We start from the raw sequence: 18,262 nt of genomic DNA, 5'->3' as shown, positions 1-18,262 counted from the left end.
ACCAGTAGCCCCGAAAGAAATAGTAAAAATTATAAACAAACAAAACTCCACTTCTTTGAAAGATGCTACCCTCAGATAATTTTATGGATGAGTTATTTATTTATTTATTTATTCACTTGAAAGTGAGAGGGTGCAGGAGCGTGGGTGGGGGAGGCAGAGAGAAGGAGAGAGAGATCTTTCCACATCTAGCAGGTTCCACATCCAGCACAGAGCCTGACTTGGGGCTCGATCTCACAACCCTGAGATTATGACCTGAGCCGAAATCGAGAGTCAGACATTAACTGACTAAGTCACCCAGGCAGCCCTTTTGATTTATTTTTAAAATTTTAATTATTTTGTTTGTTTGTTTGTTTGAGTAGGCTCCATGCCTGATGTGAGGCCTGAACATCATGACCCCAAGATAAGGAGCCACATGTTCCACTGACTAAGCCAGCCAGGTGTCCCTACAAATGAGGTTTTTTTTAAAAAAACATACAAAGAATAAGTCATTTTCAGACCACTTGAGTAGGCAAAGCAAACAAAAAGGAAAGCTCCTCCAACTGTTTTATGAAGCTAGCATAACTAAGCAAAATCTGATTATAAACACACAAGAAAGGAATATTACCAGCCAAACTTTCTTATGAATACTGATGTAAAACCCCTAAATAAATCTAAATAAACCATCATCAAATCAATTCCAACCAAGCTGGTTCTAGTACTAACAGTACAATAAAGCATGACCCAGTCAAGCTTAGTCTTGTCCTACAAGGATGGTTTAATATTAGGAAAGTTATCAATACATCTGATTCTATCAGTAAGTACAGAGGGAAGTCAAATGATCGATGCTGTAGATTTTGTAGAAACAATGGGTATCATTAATGGGCAGTTTTCTTAACAACTCTAGGTGAACTTGGAATAAAGCAGTAGTTCCTATATATGGTGAAGAATGTCTATCTTTTTTTTTTTTTTATAAGCATATAATGTATTTTTATCCCCAGGGGTACAGGTCTGTGAATTGCCAGTTTTACACACTTCACAGCACTCACCATAGCACATACCCTCCCCAATGTCCATAACCCCACCCCCCTTCTCCAAACCCCCTCCCTCCAGCCACCCTCAGTTTGTTTGGTGACATTAAGAGTCTCTTATGGTTTGTCTCCCTCCCGATCCCATCTTGTTTCACTTAAACAATGTCATCTTAAAACAACATCCACATTAACTTAAAAGCAAAATGCTAGACATAATCCCATATGGTCAAAAGCAAAAAGAGATGCCTATTACGATTCTCATAAGATCAGTATTTAATACTGCCAGTTTTTAGGCAAAGATTTTCAAAGATAACGTAACCTAGCCAGAGACAGTCTGATGTGGCTTCTTCCAGGCATGCTACTATTTGGTGCCTCTTCAAATCTAATTTTAAAAAGTGAACATTTGAATTACACAAGTTGTATATTCTTGTTGATACAATTAAAACGACTGACATAATTCAAGCATCTAAAGTAAAATTAATCATCTCTTCTTCCCCTCTACAGACTAATATCCCTAATAGGCACTGTTAAAATGTTGTATATTCTCTTCCGTATTTTCCTTTGCTTAAAGAGGCAGATGGAAACATATGAGTGCTTATCTAAGTTCTCTTTCAAAAGCGGGGAACACAGAGGCTCAGTGGGTTAAGCATTATTTCTTTTTTTTTTAAGATTTTTTTTTTTATTTGACAGAGAGAGAGATTACAAGTAGGCAGAGAGGCAGGCAGAGAGAGAGAGAAGCAGGCTCCCCGCTGAGCAGAGAGCCTGATTCAGGACTTGATCCCAGGACCCTGAGATCATGACCTGAGCCGAAGGCAGAGGCTTGAACCCACTGAGCCACCCAGGTGCCCCAAGCATCTAGTTCTTGATTTCCGCTCAGTCACAATCTTGGGGTTGTGAGATCGAGTCCTGCACAGGGCTCTGTGCTCAGCGGAAAGTTTGCTGGAAATTCTCACTATCCCTCTCCCTCTCCCCCTCCCCCTGTTTGCATGTACTGTCTCTCTCTCTCTCTCAAAAAAAAATAATAGTAAATAAATTTTTTAAAAAGTGGGGAGTGCAAAATATATTGTTCAGCTTGCTTTTGTCAGTTACTAGTTACCATGGATATCCTTCCAGTTAATACAAAATACTCTACATCTTTGAAAGTAATGTCCATTAAATATCTGTTCAGTAGTTAAAAAGGAAAAGTATCTGAGGAAGACAATTGACAGCAGTTTTCAGCCTCTGTCTGTGCCCCAGCAGTTTGGCTCTGGCCCTGAACTTGCATGCTCTAATATCCAAAATAATATCCCTGTAGTTACTTGGACCGGCCTTCCTTAGACAGCAGGTTCATGGCCATCTAATTGCTCTTTAAGTAAGCCTCTTGAGGGGCCTCACCCCCTCCTCTACAAATGGCTCCGCATATTTTTTCCGGCCACATAAGAACCTCTCTTAGAGAGTTTTGGTTATTAGGATGGTCAGTACCATTTGAGTCTCCTGGCAGTGCTTTCATTGATGACTCAGTTGGGTCTCGCCTCATAATCCGGTTCTCACCCCATAATCTGGTTCTGAATCTACTACGAATGAGGGGGTAGGGAAATGAGCACTCCTAACAGTATGTGAAAATGGGGTGTACTCTTTATGTGGGGTAACTTGTGCGTCCAAATTGGCATACACTTTGACCAGGTAGTTTAACATGGAATAGTATAATGCAAATAAATAAATTTATAATAGCAATAATAGAAATAAAACGATCGCAGCTATGTGTAAGCTTTTCTGGACAATGTATTTACGGCATCAAAAAGTTGGAAACAATCTTTATGCTCATTGCCAGGGAATATAATGATGTTACATTCATGCAATGGAATTCTATGTGGTTGGTGTTTGTTTGGTGTTAATTTATTTGACACAGAGAGAGAGCACAAGCAGGGGGAGCAGGAGAGGGAGAAGCAGGCTCCTTGCTCAGCAGGGAGCACTAAAGGCAAATGCTTGACTGACTGAGTCACCCAGGCACCTCTCTATCGAGCTGTTAAAAACAATGTTAAAGAGAGGTGCCTGGGTGGCTCAGTCAGTTAAGCATCTGCCTTTAGCTCATGTCATGATCCCAGGGTCCTGGGATCGAGCCTCACATCTGGCTCCCTGCTCAGTGGAGAGCCTGCTTCTCCCTTTCCCTCTGCCTCTTTCTGCTCATGCTCTCTCTCACTCTCTCTTACTCTCAAACAAACAAATAAATAAATCTTTAAAAAAGTAATGCTAAAGAAAAATATTTATTGTCCCAGAAAACTAGTTATAATATGTGGTTATGTGAAAGAAATAATTTTGAACTATTAAATATTATATATGCACATACACAGGGATACGAATATTGAAAGAGTGTTTACAAAGTTCCTCACTTTTTTTTTAAAAGATTTAAAAAAATTTTTTGACAGACAGAGATCACAAGTAGGCAGAGAGGCAGGCAGAGAGAGAGGGGGAAGCAGGCTCCCTGCTGAGCAGAGAGCCCCATGCAAGGCTCGATCCCAGGACCCTGGGATCATGACCTGAGCCAAAGGCAGAGGCTTTGACCCACTGAGCCACCCAGGTGCCCCACAAAGTTCCTCACTTTTAAACATAATGTTTTTACTAGAAGTGTCTTTGGAAGTTAGTTCTCTGAAAGTGAAACTGTAGGCTCATATATTATAAGGGATTTCTATTCCTAGAGCACTAACAGCAATGAAGATCCTGACTTACAGTTGCTAAAAACCTCATGTGGGGGGGGAGGTTCTTTAGAGGTGATGTGCCAGAGCCTGGGGTAGGAGAATGTTGACAGTACAGATCTGTCCTTTCTCTGTTCACTCAGTAGTGTTGACTGAGGACCTGCTTTGTGCCAGTGTCTCCACTGGGCACCAGAGACATACCAGGGAATGAAACCAGATTCATTTATTACTCCCCCGTAGCTCACAGCCCAGTGGGTGGGACACATCTGACGGAAATAATCAGATGAATGAATGTGCTCTCAAAGAAAAGAACACTTTGGCTGTCCTCCTTAGTAGAGACAATTGGAAAATGGCCTTGAGCATCTGCCCCTAGCCAGGACGTGCTGTCCTTTCCCTGCTCTTCCTGGAAGCCTCCAGTGTTAAGTCTTTACCCTAAACAATCTTCTGAGGCATCAATGAAAGCATCGCTGTGTGCCTCAAATGTTGCTGTACATTGTACTCACTGAAATTCCTCTCAAAGAGAGTTTCTTTATTTTTTTAAAAAAATATTTTATTTACTTATTGGACAGAGAGAGAGATCACAAGTAGGCAGAGAGGCAGGCAGAGAGAGAGGAGGAAGCAGGCTCCCTGCTGAGCAGAGAGCCCGATGCGGGGCTTGATCCCAGGACCCCAGGATCATGACCCGAGCTGAAGGCAGAGGCTCTAACCCACTGAGCCACCCAGACGCCCCTCAAAGAGAGTTTCTTAAAATTTGTTTTGTTTGTTGTCATTGTTGTTTTTAGGTGGGGAAGGTCAGAGGAAGGGAAACAGTCTGAAGCAGACTCCCGACCCAGGGCAGAACCGGACACAGGGCTCAATCTCACAACCCTGAGCTTATGACCTAAACTGAAATCAATCAAGAGTCCGATGCTTAGCAACTGAGCCGCCCAGGGGGCCCTCCAGGAGAGGTGGTTTTACGGTTGGAAGGAATATGATGATGAGTCATTTGAAGAGGAGGGATGAAATGCCAGAGAAGTGGCAGAGGAAACTGTCTTCTCATAGTCTTAGTGGGGCTCTTGCTGACTGCCTCCCTGGCCTCCGCACACCCCTACGCCCCCCTGCAGTGCCCAAGTACGGGACAGTTAGAGTGAGACTCCCTGCCTAAGAATAGAGCTGTCAAGGCCACCTCATGGAGAAAGCCAGGATGGTCGCTATAGGAGAAAGAAAGCTTCACCAGATACTCCGCAGCCGAGATTAGGCCTATTTGTTTTGTACGGTGTGTTTTTGTTTTTGTTTAAGATTTTATTTATTTATTTGACAGAGATCACAAGTAGGTAGAGAGGCAGGCAGAGAGAGAGGAGGAAGCAGACTCCCCACTGACCAGAAAGCCCAATGTGGGCCTTGATCCCAGGACCCTGGGATCATGATCTGAGCTGAAGGCAGAGGCTTTAACCCACTGAGCCACGCAGGCGCCCCTGTACATTTTAAATTTTTAATCGTTTTTTAAAATTGAATTAATTGCCAACATTTAAAAATTAGTGATGTTATTTTAAAATCCAGATTTCTAGCCTCCTTTGAAAAAAATCACATGATTCTGGCACCACTGGTCCCATATCCCTACATTGTAACAATTCTCAGGAACCACTCTAGTCCCTTAGTTTACCTACAACTTGCATTGTGTTGTCTTCCCAGGCCCTGTGACATGACTGCTAAGTACAGCTGCATAGATTGTGCACTGCACAACTTGAGAGGGTGTCATTCCCATAAATCAATATGAACAGTGCCCCTGGAATTGTGCGTTGTGGTGAAAACAGAGGTCCTATTTTACTTGCATTCTGGATCTCTAGATTAGGGATTTTTATATGTAATGTGCAATTTGCACAAAAGCCGTATATAAGAAAGTCAAGGATCCCTTACATCTCCATATAGTAGCAGTGCTTATTTCTGGCTGATGGCATTATGGTTGGGTTTTATTCTTTTTGTGATTTTCCACATTTTCACGTTTTTCTGCAACAAACATGTATTCCTTCTATAATCGGAGAATAGGAGGGAAATGACAACAAATGTTACATTAAGAAAAAAGTAAATGAGGTGCCGTGAGATTCTGGCAGGAAGGAGAGCAGAGGCCAGCATTTACTTGCAAGTGAGAGGCTGGATGCAGGCAGCCGAGAGGATTTCTAATGAGGCCAAGAGTCCAGGGAATGCGCCAGAAGGGGGCTGTGATTACCATCTGAATCTAACAGCCTTCTTTAGAAATTACTAAGTGCACAGTGTCCTGGGAACACAGGAAGACACGGAAACCGGCACAACCAGGGTACACTGCCCTAGGAATGAGGACCGAGGTTTGCTTTCTTTTCTCTCCATCCGCCAAAAGGAAGTGAACAGAGGCGCGCTGAGCTTGGGAGAACTTGAATAATTGCCAAGCTGTGGCTGGTGAATAAAAGTTCAATTACAATTGTGCTTGTTAATGAAATCCAAGTGCTAGAGTGGGGAGACCAGCAGAAACAGCCCTCTTTTCTGAAAGCACAAACAGGGAAGCTGGTAAGGGTGGGGCTGGGTGGGGGGTGCTGGGGAGAGCAGTCAGGTGCTCCCCTGGGCTGGAAGTGGGGGGAGGGGCGGCGAGAGTGATTTCAGAAACAAATTGCGTTCAAGTGTGCAAGCTGTAAACCCTTTTGTATTTCAATGACCTCATCTGTAAAATGAGGATAATAATGCCTTCCTCACGGGATTATCATAAGAATGAAACGGTGTTACTAATACATAGTTAGTTCTCCCCCCCCCCCTCAAGCTAATTGGGTATGTCAAATACTGAGAACGTGCAGAAGAGGCAGGCAGAGAGAGAGAGAGAGAGAGGGAAGCAGGCTCCCTGCTGAGCAGAGAGCCTCATGCGGGGCTCCATCCCAGGACCCTGAGATCATGACCTGAGCTGAAGGCAGCGGCTCAACCCACTGAGCCACCCAGGTGCCCCAAGGCACTGTATTCTTTATGAATGTAAGCTCTTTTGACATTACCACAATCCCATGAGATATATATGTGTGTGTGTTTGTGTGTTTTAAAGATTTATTTATTTATTTGAGGGGGAAGAAGCAGAAGGAGAGAGAGAGAGAGACTCTCAAGCAAACTCCATGCAGAGCTGAGATCATGGCCTGAGCCAAAATCCAGAGTCTGATACTTAACTGACTGAGCCACCCAGGCTGCCACCCCAAGATAAATATTTTTACAATATTTTTAGCTTTTCATTGGAAATAATTTTCAGAGTCACAGACAAGTTGAAAAAAATGGTATAGAGTTCCTACGTACCCTTCATCCAGCTTCCCCTAATATTAATGTCCTGTGTAAGCACTGTATGTTTTTTTTTTTTAATTCATTTATTTGACAGAGAGAGATCACAAGTAGGCAGAGAGGCAGAAAGAGAGAGAGGAGGAAGCAGGCTCCCTGCTGAGCAGAGAGCCTGATGTGGGGCTGGATCCCAGGACCCTGGGATCATGACCTGAGCCAAAGGCAGAGGCTTTAACCCACTGAGCCACCCAGGTGCCCCAACTGTCTGGTTTTCAACACCAAGAAATTAACATTGGTATGGTTCTGCTAAGTAAACTATAGACCGTACTGGAATTTCACCAGTAACACCCCCCCCACACACACACACCCCATGCCCTCTTTCTGGTGCAGAATCTCACAGATCTCACATTACTTACAGTAGTTATGTTTCTTTAGCTTTTTGTCTTTCATAATCTTGACACTTTTGATGAGCACCAGACAGCTGTTTTGTAGGATGTCTCTGGATCTGATTTTGTCTGATGTTTTCTCATAATCAAATTGAGGTGATGCATTTTTGGTGAGAATACCACAGAAGTGATGTGTTCTTCTCAGTGCGTCCAACCGTGGGGTGGGAAGGGCTCATGATGTCTTAGAATAACTTTAAAAAAAAAAACAGGAGAGTTAACTTGCCTGATGTTCACAGTTTGGGACCAAGCCGAATCACTTACCACATAAAAATAGTCTTGGAAGCAGGAGAGATTTATAGATGTTAGGAATGCAGGATTGAAATGTAGGTAAGAGATCATGACTGCTCCTGATTTAAGTTTCTCTTTGCATGTGGGTGTGAACTAAGCTGAGAAGGTCCTTCTAAGAGGAAACAAGGAACTGTAGGGTTGCTGATTTAGTATTGGCATTAGGAGGGCAGGGGACGCTGTGGGACTGTCGCTTCAACCGCAGGGGCAGCTGTACTCACCTGAGCTAGGTGTGGCCATAAGGGAATGTGAGGCGCGGTATGGCCTGATAGTGCAATTTTTTAAGAGCATCCACTAATCTGGATTCCCATGTGAAATGGACTATTATTTTTTAATTATTATCTCTCCCTGATTTTATCAAGATAGAATTCCCATTTAACACTGTGTAAGTTTAAGGTATCAATGTGATGATTTCATTGATATCTGTATTGCAAAACAGTGACCCCAATGAGGTTAGTCAACATATCCATCATCTCACATAATTGCAATTGGGTATGTGCTGGGAACATTTACGATCTACTTTCTTAGCAACCATCAAGTATATCAAATACTGTTGTTAACTACAGTCACCCTGCTGAACATTAACTCCCCAGAGCTTGTTCATGTAACCTAAGTTTGTCCCTTTGACCAACATCTGCCCATTCCACCACCCGCCAAACCCCAGCAACCACCATTCTACTCGCTGTTTCTAGGACTTTGGCTTTTGTTTTAGATTCCTCGTATAATGGAGGTCATACTGTATGTGTTTTTCTCTCTTTGACTGATTTTACCTAACATAATGACCTCAGGCCACAAATGGCATGATGTCCTTCTTTTTTATGGCTGAATAATATTCTGGTGTGTGTATGTATGTGTGTGTGTGAGAGAGAGAGTTTCTTTTCCTGTTCATTAGTTGACGCTTAGGTTGTTTCCATCTCTTGGCTATTGTAAATAATGCTGTGAGAGGGCGCCTGGGTGGCTCAGTGGGTTAAGCCGCAGCCTTCGGCTCAGGTCATGATCTCAGGGTCCTGGGATCGAGCCCCACATCGGGCTCTCTGCTCAGCAGGGGGCCTGCTTCCTCCTCTCTCTCTTTGCCTGCCTCTCTGCCTGCTTGTGATCTCTCTCTGTCAAATAAATAAATAAAATCTTTAAAAAAAATAATAATGCTGTGAGGAACCTGGGGATGCAGATACCTCTTCAAGATAGTGAATTCATTTCCTTCAGTTGCATACTCAGAAATGGATCAGAAATGTAGCTCTATTTTTAATTTTTTGAGGAACTTCTATTCTGTTCTCCACAGTGGCTTCACGAATTTACCTTCTCACCAACACCACTCTGGATTTCCTTTTCTTTACATCCTTGCCAGCATTTCTTAAATCTTGTCTTTTTTTTTTTTTAAGTTTATTTATTTAATCTCTATACCCAATGTGGGGCTCGAACTCACCACCCTGAGATCAAGAGTGGCGTGCTCCACAGACTGAGTCAACTGGGCACCCCTCTTGCTCATCTTTTTGATATCTCACTGTGGTTTTGACTTGCATTTCTCTGATGATTAATGATATTGAGGATTTTTTCATGTACAATTGGCCATTTGTATATCTTCTTTGGAAAAATGTCTATTTAGGTCCTCTGCCCCCCCCCTTTTTTTGCTAATAAGTTGTATGAGTTCCTTACATATATTTTGGATACTAACCCCTTATCTGATATATGGTTTGCAAATATTTTTTCCTATTATGTAGGTTGCCTCTTTATTCTGTTGATTGTTTCTTTAGTTGTATAGAAGGTTTTTAATTTGATGTAAATGTTGCAAATGAATTAATTCAAAAATAGTAAGAGCAGCCCTTTATGGGCCAAGCAAAACATATCTTTTTGTTGGGCATGGCTCACATACCCTCTCTGGGTAGTAAGAGCGGAAAGCTGAGAAATTATTATATCTCCATTCGAGGTGGAGCAGGAGAGAAGCCAGCACCCCCCCCCCCCAGTCAGAAGTCTTGGCCTGCTGGCTGATGTGGCCTCTAAGGGCAGCACCCCAGAGGCTAACTTGGGGAGCGAGGGGAGTAGTGTAAGGTGGGCATGTCAACACTGCTGAAAGCTGCAGAAAAGCAAACAGTGTGGCAGAGACTGCCAGAGGCCTACTCCTTCTCCTCAGTAACAGGATGCTTTCCATGTAGTGCAGCTCATTGCCACTTGGAGTAAAAGACTATCTTCCATTTTCTCTTGTAGATAAGTACGGCCATGTGACTAACTGAGGACGTATGTAGGGTTTTGGGAACATCTCCTTAAAAGGTAACAGACACATGCTTCTTTCCTCCTATCCTTCCTGTGGCTGCCTGGAATATGGATGTAATGGCTAAGCACAAGCAGCTATCTGGGACCATGAGGTGACTAAAGATAATGGACTATCAGGAGGCTGGGTCCCTGATAACCAAGGAGTTACCAGAGCAATCCTGGACTCCACCTCTCAAGGCTTCTTACTTTTGCAAGAGATAAATAAATCTCCAAGGAATAAGGAGTAAGGAAATGTCATTTGGAGAAGATAGCAGTTTCCATCTGAGAGTAAATCAGTGTTTCTCAAAATGGGCCATATTCCACCAGACATCATGGTCACACAGAGTGGCCATGCAGGTCCTAAGGAACCACCCCAGATCTCAGCCTTTCTGCAGGTAGATTCCAGAAACTGCCTTGAAACTTGTTTCCTGATGGTTTTATACACATTAGAATCTATGACCTAGATGGTATGTGTAGGGAGAGGAAGAAGGAAGTAGCGTATTAACCATTTGCCTAAATCCAGTTTGCTTGGAGTGGAAGGTTATTATATGCTGCCCTCCCTGTGGGAGAGTTACACATCCCTGCCCTGTTAAGTTCAAGCAAAACAGTAAGATTTGCTTCGGTCAGTCACATGTGAGCAGAAGTGACATGTGTCACTTCTCAGCAGAACCTGTTAATGTTAACACAAAGTTTACCACATTTCAGGAGTATTCCAGGTAGGGCCTATACTGTCAGCCTGGGTCCTGGGAGGAAGATGACCTGGAGTATAGCCTCCCTCAATGTGTGCTGGAAATATAGAGTGAGCGAGAAATAACCTGCTCTGTGTTAAGCCACGGAGAGTGGAGGGTTGTTACTGCAGCAAAACTTAACCCATTCTGACCAGTAGCAGCAATTTACCTATAGACCATTCACCTAGTTGGCTGTGCATACCAGTCGAAAGCCATTTTCTTCCATTGGCCTAAAGAAACTTTTTACTTAATAATTTTATTTATTTGAAATGTTGTCTAAATTTGTACCGTTTCATTCTTTTGGATGTCTTTTCCATCTTCGGTCTTCTAAATAACCTTTCTTTAATGTGTGTTTCTCCCAATACATATTTTCAAACCTGCTGCATTTTGTATAGGATTTACCAAATTCATCCCTCTTGATTATTTTTGTCTCCTTCTTGAATTTTGTTTTGTGTTGTACCATGCATGCCTGAGCGTATTTCATGAGCTAAAACGGAATTAATACGTAGCCAGCATTCTCTCCTGTCTAAGAAGGCTCTGGCATTCTGACAACAAGGATGAAGACGCGCGATAGAATCGTTCAGAATTGTGTTGAATTCCGCTCTATTTTATTTTTCAAGATAGTTAATTCATAAAGGAATTCCGGGATTATGAGACACAATGATACGTGTAACATCGCTACCAAATGTATTTATTACTAAATTATAAAACTTTCAGGAAAGGGCTCCAGAGAAGCTAGTAGAAAGTCACTAATGTATTTGAACATTCATTCACTCACTCAACAAGTATTTATTGAGTGGCTCAAATCCACGAGGGCAATGGCAGGGATAGGACAGAAGCAGGGTATATGGCCATTAGTACAACCCAGCAGTTTCCCTAAATGAGGATGATCATAATTCACACAGTCATATGAGAAACAGATGAGCTCAGGACATAGAGCTGGCAGAGGGCACGTGCTTAAGGATTGGTGGCCTTGTTGGCCTTGGGCAGATGTCTTAGAGGAAGTGGAGATCCTGAAACGAGGTTGCTTTTCTAGAGAAAAGCAGAATGGTGGAGGAAGAAAGATGATAGAGGTGCTGAGGGAAAGGGCCATTGGTTTAGCTCAGGACACTCAAGGATGCTTCCCAGCAGACGGAGAGTAGAAAATTATCGAAGACTCAAGAAAAGTGAGACAATAGGCAGGATCAAGCCTGGGAAAAACCCAGGCTGGTGTGAAATTCAGGGCTTGAGGACAAAATTGAGATCCAACCCATGAGGTGGGATGTTCTACAGAGGCAGTAGTGAGCCCCAGGACGAGAGTGCAAAGGTGTTGGGGGATCCTGAGGCAGAGAGGCAGAAGCTGAAGGGCCCCTGGGTCTCTGTAAGGGCGAGGACACTTGATGTGGGAGACACTTGGGTCTCCCACGGCCTGTGGGGTCGACAGGTGCCGAGAGACCTACGGGATGATGCTGGCCAGGAATACTCTCTCCTTCCTTAGCGTTTTAAGAAACTGCCTTCTTCCCTGGTCCCCTAAAATTGCATTTAAAAAAAAAAAAAAAACTCACGTAATTTCTAACCTGAGAAGCACAACTTTTTCTCCCCTCCCCCACCCCCCGCTTTTTTTTTTTTTTTTTTTTTTTTTTTTGCCTCAGGCTTCCTAGGAACCTTTTAAAAGCAGGCAGGCTGTCGCTCTGTCCCCAGGGTGCCTGTGCGGGAGGAGAATCTGGTCAGCTCCCCATCACTCAGCCCTTTGAAGACTTGCCGTTTGCCCCCTGTTGGAGAAGGGCCCGGTGGGTTAACCTGGCTTACAAGGCTCGTGGTGACCTGCTCCCGCTTCCCCGGCCGCCGCACCCCACCTCCCTTTCTCCCCAGAGGTGCTTCAGATTTTCCTACGTAGAAGGCGGGGCACCTGTCTCCAAGCCGTACAAGCTTTCACAGTGGCATCAACACTTACAACACTTTGCCTAAGACTGAGACCACCTCAGTTGTCCAGCTCCCAGAATGGAGAGGTTTTGGTGGGACCAAACTTAGAAGGCGCACACTGGCTTCTCTCTCTAGGCTGCAGCCCTATGGGACACTTGGCAGGGTTGCTCCAGTAACGGACCGATGAGGGAGGTTTTGTGCAGCGCTAGTGATCCGCCCTGGGCCTCTGTCGGTGCTGTTCCCTCTGCGCGGAACATATTTCTCCACCCTTCTTAGCCTGTGTAATGTGTGCTCATCCTCCGGACTGTAACTGAATGGTCCCTGCTCCGGCGGCCTTCCTGGCTTCCCACCCCTTCTGCTCTGCATCTATCCTTGCTACAATTGCCTGCTTAAACGTCTGTCTCCTCCACTAGACTGTAGGAATGTTGTGTCCCTGGGCCCGCAGCCCAATTCCGTGCTCCTGGCACAGAGCAGAAATCAATACGTGTCTGCAGAATGACTCACTGAATGAGGGAATAAATGAATGAATTCAGTGGTGGCCCAAAAGAAACCGTGACCGACTCCAACGGCAGGTGGAGGTAGCCGGAGTGGGAAAGGCTCTCTGGAGCCCGTAGCAGGGAGAAGGAAGCAGCCTGGGATGCTGGTGTGGTTCCTTACTGCCTGAAGCTTTCCATCTTCGTGGCTGGCAAGCCATGTTATACTTAACGCGGCTGCCTTTTGAGGCTGAAGTTGATGTAGTTTTGGAATGGAGGCGAGGTCCTGAGTTGACAGCCAAGAAAGAAGTCTTAAGACGCCTTTGGTGCAAAAAGGTGATTTTATTAAAGCACGGTGACAGGACCCATGGGCAGAAAGAGCTTCTGCACCAGGGTTGTGAGGGGTGACTGATTATATACTCAGCTGAAGGAGGCAGGGAGAAGAGAGGTTTTCAAAAACACCTTCCTGTGCTAAAGAGGACCTACAAGATAGTGGAGGCCTTGCCATTGTCAAGTTAAGGTTGTATTTCCTTCTAGTAAATCTTTAACATTAAGACGGTTGGAAGTTTGCTTCTCGAAGTGAGGCTTATTGATAAGAAAGCTTTTTTTCCTTGTAAATCACTAAGTCATTTGTAAATAGAGTGAGACTCACGTCTTGCTGGACTGTTAACCACTTTCCCCCTTCCCTTAGCTTTAGGGCAGCCAGAGGGCCTGGGGAATGTCACACAGATCCCACCTGGGAATGGGGCAGGGGACTGTGGGGTGTCAGCTTGGGCTCTGCTCTCAGCTTGCCGTCTGTTCCCTCATCAGAGTGATGGCTTTTATCAAAATATGGGTGCTGAGCTGTCACCCCGTGATTAAACCAAGACCATCGGCTTTGGAGCTGGACTTTGGGAGCTTAAATCCAGACTTTGCTACCCGCTAGGCTGTGAGATCTGGAGCAAGTCACTTAGGCTCCCCTGAGCATCGGGCTTTTCCTCGGACAAACATGCTTTATGATAATAGCACCCAGGCCCTCGCCGTCGAGATGCTAAAAGTGGCAGAAGCGAAGTGTTCAGGGGTGCTGGGCACGGAACATGGCGCCAGCACTTAGGGATGATCAGTCTGAGAGGTGGGGGCTCGTAGGGTTTGGGGGCACTGGGCTCCCCTCCAGCTCGCGCAGCAGCGTGGGGGCAGCCCTCGGGCAGGGCATACGGGCTCTGAACTCCTATAGCCTCTCCGGAAGGCTGGGAGGGGCAGCAGAGGTTCTGGGGTATCCAGGCTGGAAAGGAGGCTTGCGGCGCGTGCCTCCACGGCTCCCCTCTTCCTCTGGTGAAAGCAGCGCTGTGGCTTACAAAGTGGCCCTTTAAATGGTTTTTATAGCAGCGTAAAAAGCACCGGCAGGCAGCCAGGCCCCTCCTGTGACCTCGGAGCTGGTGGTAAATTGTCTCTTGGCAGAGGCGGCTGTGGGGGAGCGCTGGAATCAATAGCTTAGCCTGGGCTGTGGAGGGGCAAGCTGGGCGGTGCAGCTCGGGTCTGACCGCTCGCCCTGTGGCGGGGTGTCGGATTGCGGGGATGGGAGAATTGGACAGACAGGGCTGAAGGCAAGCCGCCGCGAGGCCCCGTCCTGCCTGGGACTTTGGGTTCCCTGGGTACTAGAAATCCTGGGGATCAGAGGGAGTGTGTTGGAGGGTGGGGCAGGCAGAGATGGCACTGGATCCGGGATGTGAAGGGAGGCTCTAGCCCAAGCCCAAAGCAGCCCCCACCGGAGGGCCATGCAGGGGTGGTGTCAAATTAGGAGACTCTCCTAATAAGATAGTGATTGCAAGTGTCAGGCAACAAGTCTAGGTGTGTGATTTCACCTTTGCCTCTGTGGCTTGGAGGAAATGACTTCACTTCCAATCTCCCTCCCTTGTCTGCAAAATGGTATGAGAATGTAGCCTGGCAAGCTGATGTGTTCTCACTGGTGTGGCCCCTACAGTTCCTGTCCCATCGGCTGTGGTCTGAGTGCATGTGCTCCCACCGCGCTCATCTGTAAAGTCTGCCAACAAACACAATGGTATAGGAGGCGGGGCTTTGGGGAGGGGCTGGGTCATGAGGGAGGAGCCCTCTGGGATGAGATTAGTGCCCTCATGAAGGGCCCCAGAGCATCCCAGCCTGTGAAGACACAGGAAGAAGAAGTAGGCTGTCTGTGAACCAGGAAGAGGGCTCCCACTAGACACCTGTGCCCTGACCTTAAACTTTCCAGCCCTCAGAGAGAAACAAATTTCTGTTGTTTATAAGCTCCCCTCATTTATGGTATTTTTGTTACAGCAGCTGAAGGGGTGAAGTCACAGTTTAATGGCCATGCAGACCTGACTCACCGATGGCTGCAGCCTCCACCTAAGCATGGATAGCCTCAGCCTTTGCTCTAGTAGCCACCGAATCAGAGTTGGGCTCGGGATGAAACCTAGGGTCCATCACTGACCTTGGACCTTGGCAGACCAAGGGCTTCAAGCTACATCACAGTGCCACCCTCTTAGCCTCACCTAAGAATGAATAACCCTGCACTTATTACCCATGAGCTTGTTCCAGCTTTCACTGCACGAGAGAAGTTTGTGTCAGCCACGATGTTTATGCATAAATGTGCATAACTTCTCAGATGTTATTTAGAGGAAGACAGTGTACCTGAGGACATTTTGTCTGCAGAATCTAATGAGCCTCAGATACTTACTTAAATGGAAACTCTGGTTATCATTTGCCTGTTAGGACCTATCATGATGATGTCAGAGCTCATCAGGTCTTGCAAATTAAATGAGAAAATATGCATAAGGTACTTGGCACCGTACCTAGAACACGGCATTTGCTCAGTAAAAGTTCGCCAGCTCTGATACTAGGATACCAGGGACCGCAGCTCGGAGGGTGAGAGCGTGCCTCAGTGTTCAGTTAGGCTTAGTCTCTGCTGCATAAGCAGAAACTACTCTGCTTGATGAGGCCGTGGCCATGCCTGACCCTCTGCCCTTCCAATCCAGCTCTCCTACCCCTGTCCCCCCAACCCATACAGGCTTTTCTTGGGAGCCCAGCTAATTAATGACTCTGATGTGAATCCGTGGGGGAACCCATTCTAGGACGAACACCACTACTTACTGATACGGGGACCAGTCAGATTCTAAACCAGTTCAACTGATCAGAACTCAGTAGCAATCTTTTCCCTGCCGCTCATGCTCCCATCAATAGTAGCTAACATTCGTGCCAGCCAGTACAACAGCTGCTTGACATACAGTAACTCTGTGAAGTGGATACTCCTAATACTCACATTTGCAGGTGAAGAATCTGAGAACAAGAGAGGTCAAGTGATTTGCCCAAGGTCCCACAGTTAGTAAGTAGTAGAGCCTGAATTTAGACCTAGGCAGTTTGGTTCTTAGAGTTTGGGTCTCAATGATATACTCTGTAGCCAATCACTACAAGGTACCCAGGAGAAGCCAGGCAGGGACTGTAAGGTAGGGGACTGGAATGTTCAGGATGGCTTCTTCATTCATGCATAGGTACTTGCGCGGGGATGGCTGAAAAGCCGGATGCTGACTGGCACCCCGTTTCTCCATCTCCCTGTTCCTCTTTCTCTTTTCGTGTGACCTCTCCTTCTGGCCGGCCTGGGATTCCTCACAGCATGGAAGTTGTACGGGAATCTGACTTCTTACATGGGGGTTGGCTTCCACCCAAGTGTGCAGTCAGGGGCTATTCTCCCTCGTAAAGGCTAGACCTAGAACTGGCACAGCATCAGTTCCGCCAAATTCCATTGATCAAGTCAGTCACGGGCCAGCGCAGCTGAAAGGGAAGGGGAAAAGACCACATCTTCCTGCTGGAGGAGGGGCCAAGAATTTACTCTGCCACAGACTGTGATGAAGGAAGATACAAAGGTTTATTGTTAAGCTACTAGGATGTTGGGATTGTTTGTTACAGCAGCTGGCTTATACCGACAGATACACCCTCTCATCACTCAAGTGTAGGGGCTCCTTTTCTTCTTCGCTCCTGTAGAAAGGAATTCCTTCTACAAGGAGCATATAGTAAATGAAGCAAAATTAAGAGACAATTGAAGACACTGTACAAGGGATAAGCTCTGGTTCTTTTTTTTTTTTTTAAGATTTTTATTATTTATTTGAGAGAGAGAGAGAGCTTGAGAAGGGAGAAGGTCAGAGGGAGAAGCAGACTCCCCATGGAGCTGGGAGCCCAATGTGGGACTCCATCCTGGAACTCCAGGATCATGACCTGGAGTCGCTCAACTAACTGGAGTCGCTCAACTAACTGGAGTCGCTCAACTAACTGAGCCAACCAGGCACCCCTAAGCTCTGGTTCTTATGAAGACCTTTTTCTCATCCTCCAACTCCTTTTGCATGAAAGGAAAGAAAATAAGTTCAAGCAAAAGATATAGGGACTCATATTTGGTTCAAAGAAAGATTTTATTAAGGAAATTAAACCGGTAGTCAAAATGATCTATAGCCAGACTGGACTGTCTTGGAAGTATTGAGCTTCCCATCACTGAGAGGTGTTTGAGCTGAGGCTGGTGTCACTGAGATATTGGAGGAAGAATCCATTCATAGTTTCTTCCATCTCCCAGATGAGTCATACCCAAACCACATGAGATCCCAGTTTGGTGGAAAACTTTCCCACCCCAGAAGACCACCTGGTTAGGAATCTAAGCTCTACAGGATACTGAGCAGGCAGCTAAGGAGCACGAATATTCATCTTTCTAGAAAGTTCCAAGGCCAGGTAATAAGAAATTGGTCCCTGGCATTTGATAGGAGTAATGTATTTTACAAAAGTCTTTTATGGTCTACTGCAAATTTCTCTAGAATAGGAAAAATGCCTTAAACATGCTTTGTTCCTTCCTTTCTGCCCTTCACCCCTAACACCCAGTGCTTCAGCATGACCTGCCATCCCTGTCTCCAAAGTATATCTGGCATGTGTCTGCTTCTTGCATCTCCCCTGCCTCCACCCTGGTGTAGGCCGCCATCATCTCCTGCCTGTAGTACTGCACCAAGCAGCAAACTGGCTTGGTCACGTGCTCACCTCTCCTCCCACAGTCCATTCTGTACACTTAAGGCCGAGAGACCATTTTGACATGAACCATGTCCTCTCCTGACTAAAGCTCTGCGGTGGTTTCCCATGGTGCTTAGAATTCCTGCTATGACCAGAGGCTTTACAGGCTGGGACTTCTCATGTCTCATTGACTTCCTCTCCTACCCCGTTGTTTTCACAACCTAGCCTCGGCCGCACTGGCTTTCTTCC

The 18,262-nt window shown here is 45.7% G+C and overlaps 1 protein-coding gene across 2 annotated transcripts in view; it reads left to right on the top strand.

Annotated features, from left to right (window-relative positions):
• USP31 (ubiquitin specific peptidase 31) overlaps positions 1–18,262 on the top strand; it is a 212,496-nt gene that overhangs the window by 174,909 nt on the left and 19,325 nt on the right. The window contains exon 17 of one of the 2 annotated variants that reach the window (XM_045072683.1): positions 9,871–9,933. The exons of the other annotated variant lie outside the window; for it this stretch is intronic. Coding sequence (XP_044928618.1) covers positions 9,871–9,896 — 26 coding nt within the window. The 3' untranslated portion in view covers positions 9,897–9,933. The remainder of the gene's footprint in view (positions 1–9,870; positions 9,934–18,262) is intronic. 2 annotated transcript variants of the gene reach the window in all.

This window comes from Mustela putorius, unplaced genomic scaffold, assembly GCF_011764305.1.
Source record: "Mustela putorius furo isolate JIRA1106 unplaced genomic scaffold, ASM1176430v1.1 tig00004041_pilon_pilon_pilon, whole genome shotgun sequence".
NCBI classification, from domain to species: Eukaryota; Metazoa; Chordata; class Mammalia; order Carnivora; family Mustelidae; genus Mustela; species Mustela putorius.
The sequence above is the reverse complement of the archived record's forward strand: the minus strand, read 5'-3'. Positions and strand labels throughout refer to the sequence as shown.